General features: G+C 53.1%; 1 protein-coding gene across 2 annotated transcripts in view; it reads left to right on the forward strand.

The window, feature by feature from the left end:
- Positions 1 to 18,605, forward strand: part of LOC120402424 (bifunctional epoxide hydrolase 2-like) — a 93,276-nt gene that overhangs the window by 40,119 nt on the left and 34,552 nt on the right. For both annotated transcript variants that reach the window (XM_039533051.1, XM_039533050.1), the window contains exons 11-12: positions 16,608 to 16,693; positions 18,288 to 18,399. In XM_039533051.1, the coding sequence (XP_039388985.1) occupies positions 16,608 to 16,693; positions 18,288 to 18,399 (198 nt within the window). The remainder of the gene's footprint in view (positions 1 to 16,607; positions 16,694 to 18,287; positions 18,400 to 18,605) is intronic.

Genomic DNA, 18,605 nt, shown 5'->3' on the forward strand with positions numbered 1-18,605 from the left:
TCTCAGCTACTGAGGTTCCTGTCTCTGACGGAATGAAATGGAAAGCTACAGTGGACCCACCTGATGGGCACCCTGGTTGTATGAAGCAAGCAGCTACCAAGAAAGATTCTTCAACCGTCCTAAGAAGCCGGCCATCGTTGGTGGAGAAGAGCAGACAGAATGCAGCGAAAGGCACAAGGACAGCAGCACTGTGTGCAGTCTCCCTGGAGAGAAGACATAGGATTACGAAGTCGTGTGGCAAGTCTCCAGTCATGGTGATACACTGGAGCCAATGACATGGCATCGCGTGGAACTACACAGGTTATTGAACATGTCAAGGATCTTGGAAGGGAGCTGAAGAGGAGGAAAATCCAAGTGATCTCTTGTTTGAGGGACTGAAAGGATCTCTGAGAAGAAGGCAGAAAATCCTGGAGATGAACTATTGGCTGCATGGCTGGTATGAAGTGAGCGGGTTGGAGAGGGGCCACGTTCCAGTGAAAGAAGGGGCTGTATGAATGGATGGCCTGTATCTCATGGGTGAGAGGATACTAGTCTCAGTTGGAGAATAGCTGGAGCAGCCGGGAGTGTATTAAAGTAACAGGGAAGGGGCTAAGGAAGCAAATAAGGAACACACTAAAACTCAGTGTCACACACAGATTGAGCCAATGTGGCAAAGGGTGTGAAGAGAATGTTTTTGTTTTTTCAATTGCTTTTATGCCAGGGGCAGGAGGCTGGCTAATGAGCAAGAAGGATGGGAAAGTGTCATTAAGAAGAAATTTGATATTAGTGCTGTGATGGGGCAATTAACCTGCCCTTTACAGTTTCTGATAATTATAGATGGTGATTTTCTAACACAAGGTATTGACCCAGCATGAGGGAAACTGTTTTGGACCTCGTTATGAAGGATACAGAATTAGTCAGTGGCAAGCAGGATGGGTAATTTATAGGCTGGTTAGCCTGAAATCAGTTCTATGACAAATAATGGAAAAGCTGATATGGGATTCAACTGATAGAGAATTAAGGGTGGGAATAGAATTAATACCAGTCAATGTGGCTTTGTGGAAAATACATCTTGTCAACCCTGATTTCATTCTTTGGTTATAAGTTTGGATGATAAATGTAGTTTCATAGATGTAACGTACTTAGATTTCTGTAACATGGTTGATTTTGTACTGTATGGCATTCTGCTTAAAAATTAACCCTATACAATTTCGACCATGCACACGTTAAGTGGACTAAGAGCTGGCTAGCTGATGGACCTCAAAGGAGCTGTCAATGGGGTTTCATTCTCAAATGAGAGTGTTTCTAGTGGGATTATGCAAGGATTGGGACTAGGCCGATGCTGCTGAATGTTTTCATCAACAATCTGGAAGTAAATACAAAATCACGACTTGTAAAATTTGTAGCTCACCTGAAGATTGATGGAAGGGTAAATTATCAGGACAGCGAAGTTAGCACAATCTCAATTGCTTGGGAAGCATGGCCCATTCAAGGAAAATGTGACTTGAATTCAACCAAATGCAATATTCTACATGTAGGAATAAAGAATGTGTGTATGCAGGGGGTGGGGGTGGGGGTGGACTGTATCCTGGAAGGAAAAGATGCTGAGGAGGATTTCGGGATCCCAGTGGGATGCGGTGGCAGAAAAGGGCTAATGCAATCCATGGATGTATAAATGGGAGTGGTGAGTAGGAGCAGGGTGATGATTTTATCTCTGTCTGCTGCCCTGGTGAGGCTGACGCTGGAATACTGCAGCTAGTTCTGGTGAGCACATTTTAAAAAAGCTGTTGAAATATTGGCCATGGTGCAGAGGAGAGCTACACAGACACTGAATGGGTGGAGACCAGGCCTTCCAGTGAGAGGCTTAGAGAGCTGAATGGATTTAAAATATATTTACAGTTGAACCCTGTTATGTCGCTGGCCTAGGGGTTTGCCAAACAGCCTCGAGATAACCAATGATCGAGATAAACCCCTATCCACACCCCCACCCCCTCCCTGCCCCCTTACCCCGCTGCCTGCACGTGGCTGGATCCGGCGAAGCAGGAGGGGGAAGCGGGGCCGGGCGGCGGTGGACGGGGACCCGGAGCCGGGCAGCCAAAGAAGCGGGACCGGTAAGCGGGGCCGGGCGGCAGGCGAAGCGGGGACCGGGTAAGCGGAGCCGGGCGGGCGGGTGGCAGGCGAAGCGGGGACCAGGTATGCGGGGGCGGGCAGGGACGGGCAGGGACCGGGTATGCGGGGCGGGCGGGCAGCGAAGCGAGGACCGCGGCGGAGCCGGGTGGGTGGGCGGGCGGCAGGCGGCGGGACCAGGTATGCGGGGCCGGGCGGGCGGGACGGGCAGGGTCTGGGTATGCGGGCGGGCGGGGACGGGCAGGCACCGGGTATGCGGGGCCGGGCGGGCGGCGAAGCGGAGCCGGGCGGGGACCAGGTATGCGGCGCCGGGCGGGCGGGCAGGGTCCGGGTATGCGGGGCCGGGCGGGCAGGCGGGCGGCGGCGAGCCCAGCGGACTGGCGGGCGCGGCGGCGGGCGCGGCGGGACCGGGTATGCGGGGCCGGACGGGCAGGCACCGGGTATGCGGGGCCGGGCGGGCGGCGAAGCGGAGCCGGGACCAGCGAAGCGGGGCCGGGCGGGCGGGCGGCAGGCAAAGCGGGGACCAGGTATGCGGGGGCGGGCGGGTACGCGGGGAACCGCGGAGCCGGGGAGCGGGCGGCCGGGGACGCGGGGAGCCGGGCGTCTGGGGAACCGCGCGGCTGGGGAGCCGGGGAGCGGGCGGCTGGGGACACGGTGGGTCGGGGACGCGGGGAGCCGGGCGGCTGGGGACGCGGGGAGCGGGCGGCTGGGGAACCGCGCGGCTGGGGAGCCGGGGAGCGGGCGGCTGGGGACACGGTGGGTCGGGGACGCGGGAGCCGGGCGGCCAGGGACGCGGAGAGCCGGGCGTCTGGGGAACCGCGGCTGGGGTGCCGGGGAGCGGGCGGCTGGGGACACGGTGGGTCGGGACGCGAGGAGCCGGGCGGCCAGGCGGCTGGGAACCGCGGCTGGGAGCCGGGAGCGGGCGGCTGGGGACACGGTGGGTCGGGGACGCGGGAGCCCGGCGGCTGGGGACACGGGGAGCGGGCGGCTGGGAAACCGCGCGGCTGGAGAGCCGGGGAGCGGGCGGCTGGGGACACGGTGGGTCGGGGACGCGGGGAGCCGGGCTCGAGATATTAGGGTTCGGCGAATCGACATAATGGATGAGAAACCCATAAGACAAAGAGGGAGTTTGGCGGTTCCACTTCTAAAACGTCGACTTAATAGGATTGGCAAGTTAACCGAGGTCGAGATAAATGGGTTCGACTGTGTATATATATATATATATGTATATGTATATGTATATAAAATATTGAGAGGTGACTTGAATACACTGTAAAGTACTTTCCTGGGGAGAAAATACCAGGCTCTGAGGGCTCTTTAACCTGGTGGAGAAAGGCGGAGCAAGAACCAATGGCTGGAAGCTGAAACCAGACCATTTCCAATTGGAAACAAGGCAGATTTTTACCACTGTGGGTGATTAATGATTGGTACAAACTACCAAGGGACGTGGTGGATTCCCCATTTCTTGAACTCTGCATGTCAAGGCTTGGCTGCCTTTCTGGAAGATTTGCTTTAGCCAAACACAATAATATAAAACCTAATTCTTGTATAGCATTATTTTCAGCAGCAGCTCGCTGGGCGCTTTACCAAGGAGGTGTCGTTATCCGCACTCGACAGGTTATTGGGCTCAGTACAGGGGTGACTGGGTGAAATTGAATGGCCTGTGCTGCACAGGGGGACAGACTAGATGAGCGCATGGTCCCTCTTGGCCGTCCAGTCTATGAATCTTACGGAACTTATAGCTGGAAATGAACTGGCTCCACCAGCTCTTTGAGCAGATCTAGATTCAAATTCTTCTTCCTGGGTTTTCTCTAGGTGAAAGTCTTAAGTTTTTGTGGGCGTTTTCAGGCAGCTTTGATGTAGTTCAAAAAGCAAAGTGCTGGGATAACAATTAACAGAATACAGCCATAGACAGGATCTATTTGGTTGCATTGTTAACACACAAAACCCAGAAACATTAATTACTTCTGTGTCTCTAAAGGTTGAATCTGGATCAATTCGCTTGCAAGATGCTTAACCCTCTTTGGCCCAGCCACACAAGCCACCTAAGAGATCAAACCTGGTATCAGTAACTTGAGCGTTTTGCATCCCAGTTACAGGTAGAGTGGCTTGAATTGTATCCCGCCCAGTGCAAGCCATCTGGAGCAGGCATGGGAGGGAAGCAGCATTTTCTCATACACTGCTACACACCCATGTTTTGAAGTACGCTGCGTTGCGTGGTGCTCTTCCCTACACTCAAAAGCCCAGGGGTCGTGTAGACCCCTATAGGCCTGGCGGGAACAAGCTCTATTGGCTCTGCTTGGTTGAGGTTCCACTCTAGTCCTCTTCCTCTCTCCATATGTGGCTGCATGTATGTATTGTTCTGTATTCCACGTGGAGACAACCTGACAGATGCTCCTCATTTCTAACTGCTATGGTCCTCTGTGGTCTTTACTGCTGAAGGAATTAGCTGTGTGGGATTTCACAATGGCGCAAAGGAGAGTAGCAAACGGTTGGCCAACTCCCTGCTAGCTCCTTGCTCTGATGCATTCCTTGCGAGTCCCATCGTCCTGCTGTGTAGGTTGCTGGCTTTCCCTCCGAGGACACGTGTGCTGCTGAAAGAGAATCCAGTGTAAAGCAACAGGGACAGGATTAAAACCGCTTCACCATCTGCAGGCTCTTCCGAGGAACGTGACGACTTTTTCACTTTGCTGCTTGAAGGGGAAGTTTAATTGCATCTTCAATACCAGCTGGCTAATTGGGAACCTTCTGCTACATACTTTTTAAACAATGCCTGAATCACTTGGTAAAGAGATGGGAAATGCATCTGTGTCTTTAGTGGAATCAGCTTCCGCCTCCTCTCAGTGTGTTCTGGACTCTTCTGAGTAAGCAGACTTCCCAGTGGCAGAATGGTGATGTAGTTAACTCTTTACCTACCGAGGACTCGGTAGCTAGGCTGGGTCAGTGTGTGGCTGGGCAGTTTTTAAGGAACCCCCACGTGCGGCAGGAAGTGGTGTTGAGACTGAGCTCTCTTTCCTTTCATTGGTATGGAAGCAGTGCCCCAGCTTGGTGCTAGGGGGCACTGTTGTTGGAGGTGCTATCCGTTGGATGAGACGGAAACGTGTTTGTTGTCCTGGCTACTGGTGGTTATTCAGGGCCCCAGGGCAGCCTCTCTATGAGCTGGGGGCTTTGGCTAAAAAGCCATTGTTTGGGGCCTACAGCTGCATTCTGCCAACCCTAAAACGTCCCCCTTGTAGCGGGAACGAGGCTGTTTATCACTCTGTTCTGTAATTGTTTAGCATTGATGTGTGGCGTTAAGTGGCTGCCGTGTTTTACCCCATATGTTGCTGCATTTAGGTGAGGGGCAAAGTGGTCCCTTGTGTGGCTTGTAATGTTCCTTGGAGTCCTTCTGGATGAATGTTCCCAGCTCCTACAGCTGTCCCCAAGCCATGAGACAATCTCTTCCCAGCCTCACTCCATTCAGCTTACATACGCTGAGAGCCAGAGGTACTTTCACCTCTTTGCTGCTTCAGTGTCATGGGAGATCCCTTGAGTTAACTACCAACCCAGGTCAGATTTTGAAATGCAAGCTAGAGATGAAAGGCTCCATATCTCATCTCGAATCCCTTGAGAGTCCGTCCCCCCTGCAGACATTGTATCAAATGCTCTGTAGTGCCCGGCAGCACTTGATGAACTGTTCAAAGCATCCTTACTTGAATGGTTCTTCCGTTATTTTTCTTGCCCGTTCCCCACTCTAAAGACCTTTTCTCAGCTGCCCCTTTGTCACGGTCCAGACGGCAGCGGCAAACTTCTGAAATTTAATTAAATATGGATGCGCCATATACGTGCTAACTGTTAAATCTGTGTGGCTGACCCATTTGTGGAGGGGTGTGCTCCGTGTTTCACTTAATTCGCTTGCAGATGAACGGCTCTCTGCACCATCTGCTGCCCAGCTATGACTGTATGGGGATGGAGTTTAAGAGCCGTGCTACTGATCCCAGGAGGTAAGTAATCTAAAAAATGTTTGTAGGAGATCATATCAATCTACCTTTCTTGGGAGGCTCTTGGTACTTAAAGCAATTAATTGGGACAAAACAAACTTTGCTTGCTCACCAGATAACACTCGCTTTTTGAAAAATCAAATATATTTACTGTTTGATCCTTCCCGAAAAAGAAAATCTATTCTTTCTCCTAATCAGTCTGATTGATGGGAATGCTGCTTGTGTGCTTAGCTCCTACAGTCGGCTGCCCAAATCCCAGCAGCCTGGCCTGGAAATTCTCTGCCACCTTAGCTGTGGCTTGAAATGCATTTAGCAGGTTTAATTAATTGTGCATTGTGTGTCTGGGGATCTGTTCAGTGCAGTGCTGGTGCTTTTATTAAACGATGTTTTGACTGATTGTGATTGCTTGTGAAAGCACAGCTTTGAACCGGGTGCTGTGTGTGGGGGGCGGAGGGGTGTAACGGGATCAGGAGCCCTATAACAATGTCATGATTCAAGAAATGGAGGTGACTGAGTCCATCTCCTACAATAAATGCAAGATTGTTCCCTATAGTAGAATTTCTAGGGTTTTTGCCAGTCTGTTATCTATATAGAGAGAGCTTAGATTGCATTTGGGGCCTATTGTGTTAGGTGCTGTACATATACATAGATAGCCCGTCTCAAAGAGCTTACAATCTAAATAAGACTTGCCCAAGATTTCACAGCTGCTCAGTGACAGAGCCAGGAATAAAACTCAGGTCACCGGTATCCTATCCACTAGACCACGTTGCCTCTCGTAAATATCCTAAATGACAGAAGCCCCTGACTTTCCTTTAAAGACTCTTCCCCGGTCCATCTTTGGAGGAGGGCAGGGAACTGACCTAAAAGGCCCATGGTATTGCATGAATCTGCCACATATACAATCTTTTATGCCACCCTCGTCGCTGGGGTCTCTTGACAGGTGGTACAATGGAGGGGCCTGTGTCACTCACCTGCCGACTATTGCTTCCCGCTCTTGCTATTTACCCCTGAGTGTCTGAGTTGCCCTGCCCCTCCCACGAGTGCTCCCGTGACCCAGTGATATCTACCCACCTCTCCGTCTTCCTTTGTAACTCAGCCCCTCTGGCCTGCTGTTTGCCTCAGAGGCTCTTCGCCCAGCTCCATTTGTTTGGCTCCTTTCTGGGGTCTGGCTTTCCTGGACTGAATGCAGCGTTCAAATTGCCCCAGGACTGTCACTCAGCTTCCCGGCAAGTTACTCACCCACAGTGCCTCAGTTTCCCCAGACTGTGGATGCCTGCCAAGGGTGTTAGGAGGGTTAACGTTTGCTCCTGTGACTTGCAGATTAGCTGGCTGCAGTGTGCTATGCCTGGGAAGGCGAGCCCTGCAAGGAAAGCTTCCACTGGTGCAGGGTGTGGCAGCCTGCCTGGTGAATAGGGTGGGGCTTCGGCTCCCCTGTGCTCCAGTCACGCTCTTGGCTTTCCCCCAGGGAAGCTCAGGGTATCATGGTCTGAGTGGTCTGAGCTTTACAGCTCTCTGGGTTCCATACAGCCTCCCCAGGCCACCGCCTCTCTCTAGGGGTAGGACTTTGTGTAGCAGTAGCACCTTCCAGGACTGCTAGAGGGGCCCTACCACTCATGAGATCGGGGGGCAACGCTTGCCTGGCAGCTGGCCCATTGCTCTAAGCGACTTCTTACCTCTAAGACATCGGAGCGACCTCATTGCTTGTTGGAGAAGATTTGAGACCTAGCTAAGCCCAAGACCAGAAATCATCTCTCAACTTCAACATAGTAAGTCAACTCTGTGACCTAAGGGTAAACTTTTTCATCTAGCAGGACCTTCAGTTCCTATATGGAAATTCGGTTCCTGCTGTTCCCCAGCTTTGTTAGTATCTGTGATGAGCCATTTGATGCATTTGTCCAGGGCAGGGAATATGGACAGGGTGAAAGAAAAATAATTAGGAAGATAAGATGGAGGAATTGAGTTTGTCATATAATTGATGCGGAGACTCAACTGCGGCACAAAGGTTCGTGGGCTGATAAGTCAGATCTTACATTTCAGCCCTTCTCTGACCCTGCCATAGTCTGCGAGAAATCCAATTAACATTTCCTTTCAGCAGCGGCTGTGAATAAACCATCCTGAAAGGCTTTTAAAAGTGAAATGTCACAAGGAGCCAGCTTCCCCGTCCTAGCCTTGATAAGCCCATTGTGGCAGGAGTCAGCATGGGGCGTCTTTTCTTGGTGGGTGGCTGCCCTGGGCTTGGAGCGATCAACATCATTCCATCTGGCGCCTTACAGCAGGGATTGTGTTGAGTACGGTATGGAGTTTGGGGACAGCTAGTTCCCAGTGACAAGCTGACTCCAGGAAGAGATGGACGAGTCACCAAATGACTCTCCATATTTGGAGTGGCAGATATTTCCGGCTGCTGATTGTGTGCCCACGTGCTGTTGAGTGCAGTGGAGCTAGGATTGCTGAGCCATGAACCTTCACCGTGTTGCAGGTTGCACTGTCATTAGCACCTGTACGTAGTTCTACTCCTGCTTTGGCCGGGAGTGTACAAGACTGTGCATGGAGCAGGGCCGTGGAGAATCAAGCCTGTCCAGTTCAGTTTGGGGTCTCTGAGAAGGCTATAGAGTGTTCCCAGGGGACTGCAGTGAGAGATACCCCAGCCTCGTCCATTGGGCCTTCTTCCGTTCAAAGCCTGGGAATGGCTAGTGGGTTCTTAGGATGGCCTTTTCACACCGCGGTCCATGTGTCTCCTGTTAGAACTGCTCAGCTGTTAATGTCACAATCCCATCCACTCCCAGGCTGATTTCAGAGGCACTTGGTCTCAGTCCAAGACCACTGTTCATGTCCACTTCATTATTCTAATGCTGGCGAGAATCCAGGGTTCATTACAGACTAGGATGCTCCCTGATTCAACTCATTTGACTTGAGCAAGGTATTGCTAATTGTTAAAAGCGCATCTTGCTCTACTCTTTTCTAACCCCATAGAGCTCGGGGGCTGCAACTGGGATGTTTCTCTTTCCTGTGTGTACCCAGCCGGGTTACTGGGCTCGCTCGCAGTTTGTGGTAGGATTGTAGGTCGTCACTGGGCTGCATATGCTGTTGGTTTGTTATGGTAGGGTTGCATCTGGGAGCTGGGTGCTGCGCGCTGGTGGCTCGGCGTTGCAGGATTACTGTTGCAGTTCACCAGTAATCTGCACTCTCCCCAGTGCACCTGGTTACTCCTGGGGGAATTCAGACCCAAAAAAAAGAAATACAAATTTTGCAAAATTCTTCATATTTTATTGTGAAAATAACCCATTATAATCACGCCAGTTTCAATTATATTGGTAATTTATTTCAAAACACCTGTGGGGAAGTATGTGTATAATAATACAGACAAAAAAAACCATTCAGGAACTGTTTGTTGACAAATACATTCCTTACTAGGCATATTAATAGAGAGCTTTGAGTAATACTTTTCGGCATTGTAGTTTAAATGAATTATTTCCCACACCCCTCAGAAGCAGTGCAAAGGCTGGGGGGAGTCAGGGGTAATAGAGGATCTGAGGGCGAGGAACGTAATTGCTGGGAAGGGGCCTAGGAGTAAACCTGGGGGTTGTTGGGTGTGGGTGGGTGAAGTGTGGAACTTTTTGAGGGCTGGGGTATTGTTAGGGCATTGGGGAACCTCCCCCATGCACACCCTGGCTGACCCCTAGCCTCTCCCATTCAGTCAGGCACATCTGCCCGTGTCCCTGCACCCCACTTCCACCATCCCCATGTGTCCCTGCACCCCCCACTCAGCCACCTCTTCTCCCATCCCTAGGTGTCCCTGCACCCTCCTCTCCCATTCAGCCCCTGCCCCAGTCTGTCTCACCCACTAGCCATTCTGAAGCCAAGTCTGTTCATCCCCCAGCAGCCCCATGTGCTCTGCTCTGTCTGTCCCGCTCCATATCCTGTGCCTTCTCACCTGGTCCCATGGTCAGGATGCTGTGGGGAATGTAGCCTCTCCTCCCCGCATGGGCTGCTATGGCCAATGAGCCGACTGCCCTCTGTTCTGGTGCCACAGCAGCCCCTGGTGGGCAAAAGGCATAACTGCAGCACCTCTCCCCCAGAATGTATTTTCTGCAGAGAAAAAAAGCTGTGGTGGGAGATGAATTCTGTATGTGCACAGTGGCACAGAATTCCCCCAGGAGTAACCTGGAGGCCAGATAGGCTGTGACTGTGTGTGGGTCCGTTCCATGCTACGCCAGCCAAGATTCAAGCTGTGATTTTTGCAGGCTCCTCCGGGTGAGTCTCACAAATGGAGCCCTTTCTCTAGCTGAGGCTCAGCAGATGTGCTAGCTTGGCATCATACAGCTGTGTTGATGCATTATTTTGCAAATGCCAGGTTTCACTTTGGGCTCCTACCTGGGACAGGGCCTCTTCAGTCTACAGAGGGAATTGACTGCTCGTGCAAGTGATGGGTTGATAGGGGATGAAATATGGCCCAGCAGTTAGGGTGCTAGCCTGGGACTCAGGAGGTCTGCGTACAGTTCCTGGCTTTGCCAAGGAACCTTAGGCCAATCATTTAGTCTCTGTAGAATGGGGTTAGTAGCACTTCCCTGCCTCACAGCAGTGTTCATAGAATCATAGAATATTAGGGTTGGAAGGGACCTCAGGAGGTATCTAGTCCAACCCCCTGCTCAAAGCAGGACCAACCCCAACTAAATCATCCCAGCCAGGGCTTTGTCAAACCTGACCTTAAAAACCTCTAAGGAAGGAGATTCCACCACCTCCCTAGGGAACCCATTCCAGGGCTTCACCACCCTCCTAGTGAAATAGTGTTTCCTAATATCCAACCTAGACCTCCCCCACTGCAACTTGAGACCATTGCTCCTTGTTCTGTCATCTGCCACCACTGAGAACAGTCTAGATCCATCCTCTTTGGAACCCCCTTCAGGTAGTTGAAAGCAGCTATCAAATCCCCCCTCATTCTTCTCTTCTGCAGATTCAATAACCCCAGTTCCCTCAGCCTCTCCTTGTAAGTCATGTGCCCCAGCCCCCTAATCATTTTCATTGCCCTCCGCTGGACTCTCTCCAATTTGTCCACATCTCTTCTGTAGTGAGGGGCCCCAAACTGGATGCAGTACTCCAGATGTGGCCTCAACAGTGCCGAATAGAGGTGAATAATCACTTTCCAAGATCTGCTGGCAACGCTCCTACTAATACAGCCCAATATGCCATTAGTCTTCTTGGCAACAAGGGCACACTGCTGACTCATATCCAGCTTCTCGTCCACTGTAATCCCTAGGTCCTTTTTTGCAGAGCTGCCACTTAGCCAGTCGGTCCCTAGTCTGTAGCAGTGCATGGGATTCTTCCATCCTAAGGGCAGGACTCCATTGGGAGATAGTATGAAATGGGGAGAGCTCCATCTGGAGCCAGAAACTGACTCTACATCTCCTGAGTGCCGGGCAAGTGCCTTTGCACTTGACCATCCTCTCCTCCATTACACCCTCCCACCCCCGTCTTCTCACAGATCCAACCGTATATGGGTGGGGAACCTACTCTGGCGAAAACAGGCAGCGGAAGTATGCCACGGGCTTGCTCTTAGTCATCTGCTCACGAAGGTGCAGCGAGAGCAGAACCCATATTTGTGGGCTTTTCAAAGTGCAGGTCCTGGCGCATCAGTATCTGCGCCTGATTTCCCAGACTCCCTGCGAGGAGGTGCCAGTCTGTTGGGCTGTTCCTCAATGACCGCTACCTGGACTTCAGAGCTGGCCAATCCCTTTGTATGGGGAACAATCAGATTTTTGTGACAAGGTGGAATAAATCTCTTTGTAGCTCTGTGTGCGTTGTAGGCTGGTCGGATTTAAGTCTGATGAGCCCAGTGTTCTCACCAGCCATAAATCTTACACGGGGCAGAGCTGTGGGAAGATGTCCCCATAAACGTGGCTGGTCCTAGGAGCGAGGCTGGCTCTCAGGTTGCATTGCCCTTGGGAGAAGCACTATACCAGATTGTCTAATATCCCATTCAGGAATCCAAGCACGTATGTGGACGGATTCTGCAGTTCTAGCCCATGTGTTACACACCTGGCAGGTGGTGGTGGTGGGGAGTTTGCTGAATGAATCTAGAAGGAGCGTGATGCTTTAGGTAAACGTGACTCAAAAAAGTTCTATTAGAATTGGAGAAGGGCAAAGATCACTCCTGATCTGTGGGATTTCCAGGTCCAGGCGCCCCAGCCCCAGCTCTACCCCATCCTCGCCCTGGCCCTTAGTCCACATACCCCTATTGGCTCCAGTCTTGGGCCATCCCCATGGGTAGCAGGGAGCACAGGCCAAGGGAGGCTGAGCCTCCCCAAACAGCCGGGCATGGCTCTGCCCAGAGACCCCTCCTGCTTCTCGCTCTTCCCCTGGGGTCTGGACTGAGGCTGGGACGAGGGCAGGCCTGTGGCCCGGGACTCAGGGCGGCTGGGACTGGGACTCGAGCTGCACCGCCCGGCACTCTGGGGCTGGGGGGGCTTGGGCGGCCTGGGGCTGGCAGCCATGTGGGCATTTGGGGGCTCCAGCGGGCAAGGGGAGGTGCAGCGTCTCCACAGCAGTGGCTGGCCAGCGTAACCCCTCTGTCAAGTACCCCTCGTGGCACTGGGGCCATGTGCTGGCAAACGGGACGTACCATTTCTGTGCCAGAGGTGGATCCAGTGCCGTGCCGGGAGGGGAGATGACATAGCACTAGGCATAGTCCCCTCTATTCCAATCCTTGCTGCCCAGGCTGTGCACATAGCGGGTTCCCCGAGCCTCCTTCCCTGCCGGGCTCCAGCGTGGCCCTGCCAGCGTGGCTGTATCTCTACGGTACGTACCTAACACGGTGCAGCTGGCATGCCTGGGAGGGGCCAGAATCCGCAGCAGGGACTGGAAATCTGCTCCCCCTGCCCCTCCCCGCTGTCTCCTGCCCTGTTAGATGGGGACTGGGCATCAATCTGCAATGTCACTTCTGGGTCTGAAATGGCTGCTCTGTTCAATCCCCCTTGCAGCGCACGGGCCGCGGCCGCGAGCCAGCGGGTCCATATGGAGCAGCTCTGCTCAATAGCTCTGGGTAGGGAACATTAAGGATCACTTGCCTGGAAGGCCCCACGGTTTCCCAATTGATTTGCCTTTTTTCTTTCTGCAGCCCCAACCCGATACATTTTTCATTAAACCCTCCCGGCCCAGCGGCCGCTGCGGGTTGTAAAAGCTTTTGACAAGCCCTTGATCTTTCTTTATTGCTGCAGCAGCAGTTGGCACCTGAGCAGTTGCACAGCTCGGGGGAAAAAGTGCTTAGCAAAGGAGCCTGGTTTTAAATCAAAACCTGCCCCGGGCGGGCCTGCTGGAACGCACGGTGCTGAGGAGGCTCTGGCAGGGCCCAGCTGTAGCCGGGTCGCTCTGTGGCCCTCCCTGGCTGGAGGGGTTAACCCAGCACTGGAGCAGATTAAAAGGGGCCACGCTGAGGGTCTTGAGTAGAGACAGACCAGCAGCTTCCCTGCACTCCTGCCTCAACCCTGACGTGAGGGACCCCCTTAGAGGTGGGAGGGGAAGTCTGTGTCCGCGACCCACCCAGAGCTGAGCCTGCTAGCAACGTGCCACTTCTGGGGGTGATTTTTGGCGAGTCTGTTCTCCGGGGAACTAGGCTGAGTCCCACCAGTTCATTTCACACCAGCCCCGGGACCCCAGCAGACATAAAGACGGATGGTTAAGGCACAGACTTGGGAGACCTGGGATCAGATCCCAGCTCTGCGTGTGACCTTGGGCAAGTCACTTTGGTGCCTAAATACCTTTGGGGATCTGGGCTCAACTCCCATTGATTTCAATAGGAGTGAAGCACCTAAATGCTGCTGGGCCTTAGTCCCTCTGTGCCTCAGTTTCCCCTCTGTACTAATGGCTCTTCCCTGCCCCAACCCCAACTCAGTCATCCCAGCCAGGGCTTTGTCAAGCTGGGTCTCTAAGGATGGAGATTCCACCACCTCCCTTGGTAACCCATTCCAGTGCTTCACCACACTCCTAGTGAAATAGTGTTTCCTAATATCCAGCCTAGACCTTCCCCACTGCAACTTGAGACCATTGCTCCTTGTTCTTTCATGTGCCTTAGTCCCTCTGTGCCTCAGTTTCCCCTCTGTACTAATGGCTCTGCCCTGCCTCATGCGGGGGGGGAGGGGGTGAGGATAAACACATAGAAGATCGTGAGGTGCTCAAGTACAATGGCAGTCGGGGCCATGCAAGTACCTCAGACTAGCAGAGATGAGGTGGGCAGAACAGTGGCCTGGGTTCATTTTGGTATCCAGTCCCCTTTGAGACAGGAGGCCGTGTTGTCCAATGGCTAATGTGCAGGGTTCTCTTCCCACCTCTGCCACTGATTGACTATGTGACCTTGGGTGAGTCATTTCCCCCCTCTCTCTGCCTCAGTTTCCCATTTGGGGATAATGGTGCCTGCATTTGTAAGTGCTGTGAGAGCGCCAGTGAAACGCAAAGTAGTCGTATTTGTGAAATCCAGACTTGCCACCCCGTCCCCGCAAGGGGGCTCAGCTCCCCAGGGGGGTTCTGTGCCATCTGAAGAAGCTCGGTACTGCAGCACGGCTGGACGTGCAAGGGAGGAGAGAGATTCTGACCGGGCCCAGTCTCTATCAGGACACACAAATAAATAACATCTAAGCAGGGAACACTGTGGATCGAGCTGTATCTTGTTGAAACAGACGCTGCTTCAAAGCTGGCAGTGGTACTTCCAAGGTAATGCAGGGCCTGGCCAATGGAAACTGGAACAAATTGCTTTCCTCTTCTCTGTCTTGCTGCTGTCTTGCAGTTGGGTTAGTGGCAACTCCTGGGAGCTGGGTCCCCTTTCCCGCTGACCTTCTGCCAGGGCATTGCCTGGCAAGGCCAAGCCACCCATGACAAGTGACAGCAGCTGAGCCCTCACTGGGAAGCCATTGTGTTAAGAGGTGGTGGCTAACAGCAGTGCTTAGCTCTCGCGTAGCACTGTCCACCTGCAGCTCTTCAAAGAGAGGCAAATATCGCTGTCCCCATTATACAGTGGGGAAACTGAGGCACAGGGCAGGATGATTTAGTTGGGGTTGGCCCTGCTTTGAGCAGGCGGTTGGACAAGATACCTCCTGAGGTCCCGTCCAACCCTGATATTCTATAAAGCGAGTTGCCCAGACCAGTAGCAGAGCTGGGACTAGAACCCATAATATCCCAACTTATTCCAGTGCCCTGTCCTCAGTCTGTTCGGGATCTGCTCAGGCTAAGCTGTAATAAGCCCCTCTCTGACCCCGGTAAGAGTGCCCTTGTGAACTGCTTTAACTAAACTGCTTTAAATTCACACCTCTGGTTAGACTGTAAAACGCTGTGTATAGACCAGGCCTGACTGAGCTAAGCTTACGAGCAGTTTCAGTGAGTCCGAGTGTGGTTACGCTAAGGGTTTGCCCTGCTTAAATTGGTCATTTCTGCTGCTCCTAACTTTCTTGCCCTGCCTTGGAGTTGTGCCCACTCGCCTACACGTAACTGACCCTGCTGCTTACAGCTCCGCTTCAACCACGGCCGCCTGCTGGCAATGTAAGGGAGGCGAATCCCTGTAGGCCACGTGCCGAGAGACCCAAGGGACGGGCCGAGCAGGAGGCGGAAGGAGGCTGGAGTTCAAGCAGCCCCTGCGCTACTGGAAGAAACCCCCCTCCCAGCCTCTTTGCAAGTGACATCAGTGTCAGGAGGGCTACGGGAGTGAGAGCATCCCAGGGTCCAGCTGACACCAGCTTCCATGTCCCCTTTGAATCCAGCCTTTGGCCTTAAACTTCCCAGCCAGCGGTCGGCAGGAGAGCAACCGAGTCACCTGTAACAGACCCAGCAGAACTGCAGCCAGCAGCTAATTGAATTGCACTTGAGAGCCCGCTTGTGGGTTGGCGGGAGGAAGCTTTGGCTCCTGTGTCAGCCCCTGGCGGCGCATTGTGAATGGAAATTTGTCCTGGGCGATCAGACTGGTACGCTGGCTCGCGTGCCCAGGGGGTCGCGAGGTCACTAGTGGACTGGTTTCCACTCGGGGTGGGCTACCCAGCCTGCTGGATTAGGAGCCCAGTGCAAGCAAAGAACTCCCTGCTAGCAACGCTTGCCGCGGGGCCAGTGGACGGCGCAGAGCTCCCTAGCTTTGTGGCTCAACTGGAGCCAGGCTCTCAGGTGTTGTGCAGCTAGTCCGTCCCCGCCCCAGCGGCTGGGCTGTGGAAATGCACCTCCCCTGGCTGTCTCTTTCCCCATCCTCCCAGGGCTGGGGAACAACGACCATTGGCCTGTTCCGCAGGCCCTGGACTGGTGCAGAGCCCTCTGGATGTGTGGGGGAAGCAGGGGTGGGGAGAAAGATGGTGCCACACTGGCAAACTCAGCCGCACTCCTCTCTCGCTCCGGCTGCTGGAGAGCTTCCAAATGTCTCCTTGTCCCAAAGCCCCTTCGTGCCCCCGGTAAGTGCTGGGTCACCCTCCTGTGTTCCTAGCCAGAGTAACGTGAGTCCTTCTGCCCTGGAAACCCCCTTTGCTCCCATTGACACACTTGCTTCCCGGACTCCCCTAGGGCATTTCCCAGGCCGTGTTCATCGGCCATGACTGGGGCGGCGCTGTGGTGTGGAACATGTCCCTCTTTTACCCAGAGCGAGTGAGGTGAGTCCCCGTCGGATGGCTCCCCTATCATTTCATCTCCAAAGGGGGCAGGGGGTACCACGGAATGACTTAGGCATGGGCTTAGGCTTTTTGACTTAGTCATGGGGTTTGTTTTTTTCCAATCTGTCCTGCAATGAGATGATTTTGGGAAGAGAATGCTGAGAAAATGCTCCCAATTCCCGCTAATGTGACCAGAAGGTTTTTTGTTCACCATATAAATTATCACCACGGTCACCAGCTCAGAACTTTGTTAGAAGCGAGGTTCTGCTCTGAAAAGTGACAATACAAAGAGGCCTCCGCCAACTCACCGGGTCTACTCCCTGCTGTGAGTGTCAGAGGCAGAATTGCTCATTTGAGGGGCAAAAGGTTATTTTTTACTGCTCTCTACTCTTGTTAGCCCTGGAGAGCCAACACAGCTGAGAGCAAGTGAGCTGGATTCTGTTCCTCTGGGGGCATCAGCAATGGCACCATTAACACGGTTCCAGTCAGTTACACCTGTGCAAACCAGTAACACCTGAGCAATGCCACCGAAGTCATAACCTGAAAGCACCGGGGCTGCGCAGGTGTCACCAAGCACCTAATTTTCCCTACAGGCCCTTTAGAACTGGTGGTCCCCTGTGAGAAGGAAAGATCCCAGCATGACTCTGAGCCCAGCCTGAGGAAAACCTCTATCTCAAACTGAGCATGCTTGATGGAGTCACTGAGGCATAACAAACGTGACCTCTCACAAGACCATTTGTAGGGACACTTTTCAGAGTAGAGCCTCACTAGGTGCAGCTAGTGCTGGGAAAAGTTGCCAGGATGCCAGCCCAGGAGACAGCGTCTCTGTTTAGACACTGAACAAGTGCAGCCTGAGTAGCAGCCCAGTAAGTTTTCTCTGCGCATCGTCCTGCCAGGCTGCCCCAACCTCTCTAGTCTTAGATTTTGATCTCTCAATGTGGCCATAATGCATGTTGCCACGGTAAGAGTCCTGGAGCCTGAGCCACTTCCCGGTGAATTACTCAGCTAGTTCTTGAAGCTGGATCTGGGACCAGCCTGCAGAACTGGGGTGACGGTGGCTAGAGCCTTAGTATATGGACCGAGTGGATCTGGGATTCAGTGACCTCTTTCGTTGGGCCCTTCCCCACTGACAAGTGATGCTTCCCCACGGGAGAAGGCTCTGGGCACTCGGGGCTAGATTCTTAGATGGTGTAAATTGATGATCTGTTTAGGCCAATATGATTATGGTGAATTATGCCTGCTGCAGACCTGGTCCTTAACATGTTGTTACTCCCAGGGCCTGGGGTGTAATAGGAGTGACCGTCTCTGCTATCCGTCTGCCCAGCCCCAGTTCACCATTTACTGCTCTCACTGCCCTCCCATCACAGAAACAATGGCTCGGCTCCCCCCACACTCCTTCACGGTGGAGTTCTAGTTAAGGCGCTCCACGTGCTTGAGGGTCAGAGGGAGCACCTGAAATGCCCCTGTGTGCACACACAGCCCAATGCCAGTGTGCGAATTCGGAGTCTGCCATTTAAATCCCAGTGTATCACTCTTGGTTGTAAACTGGGTCTTTTGGTTTCTCCCTCTCTGATTCCTGCTGCTGGTGTCTTAGGGCAGTGGCTGGACTGAATGCACCCCACAGACCAGTGAACCCTGAAGTGGATGTCATGGAGATGATCAAAGCCCGTCCTGTGTTTGACTATCAGCTTTATTTCCAGGAGCCGGTGAGTACGAGCCAAAGACGTTCTATTCCCAGTGCACTGGGTACCTGCGCTCCGTGGGTTCTGTTCCGACTGCCAGTCCCGTGATGTAAGGCATCAACAGAGAGCTCCACCTGAGGAAATATAAAAGATGGCTCCGGCTGGGGGCCAGATTCGGAGCTGCTGTAAATCCATATAACTGGATTGACTTCAGCCTAGCTCTGATGGTT

Source organism: Mauremys reevesii, linkage group 3 (genome assembly GCF_016161935.1).
Source record: "Mauremys reevesii isolate NIE-2019 linkage group 3, ASM1616193v1, whole genome shotgun sequence".
In the NCBI taxonomy this organism is placed as follows: Eukaryota; Metazoa; Chordata; order Testudines; family Geoemydidae; genus Mauremys; species Mauremys reevesii.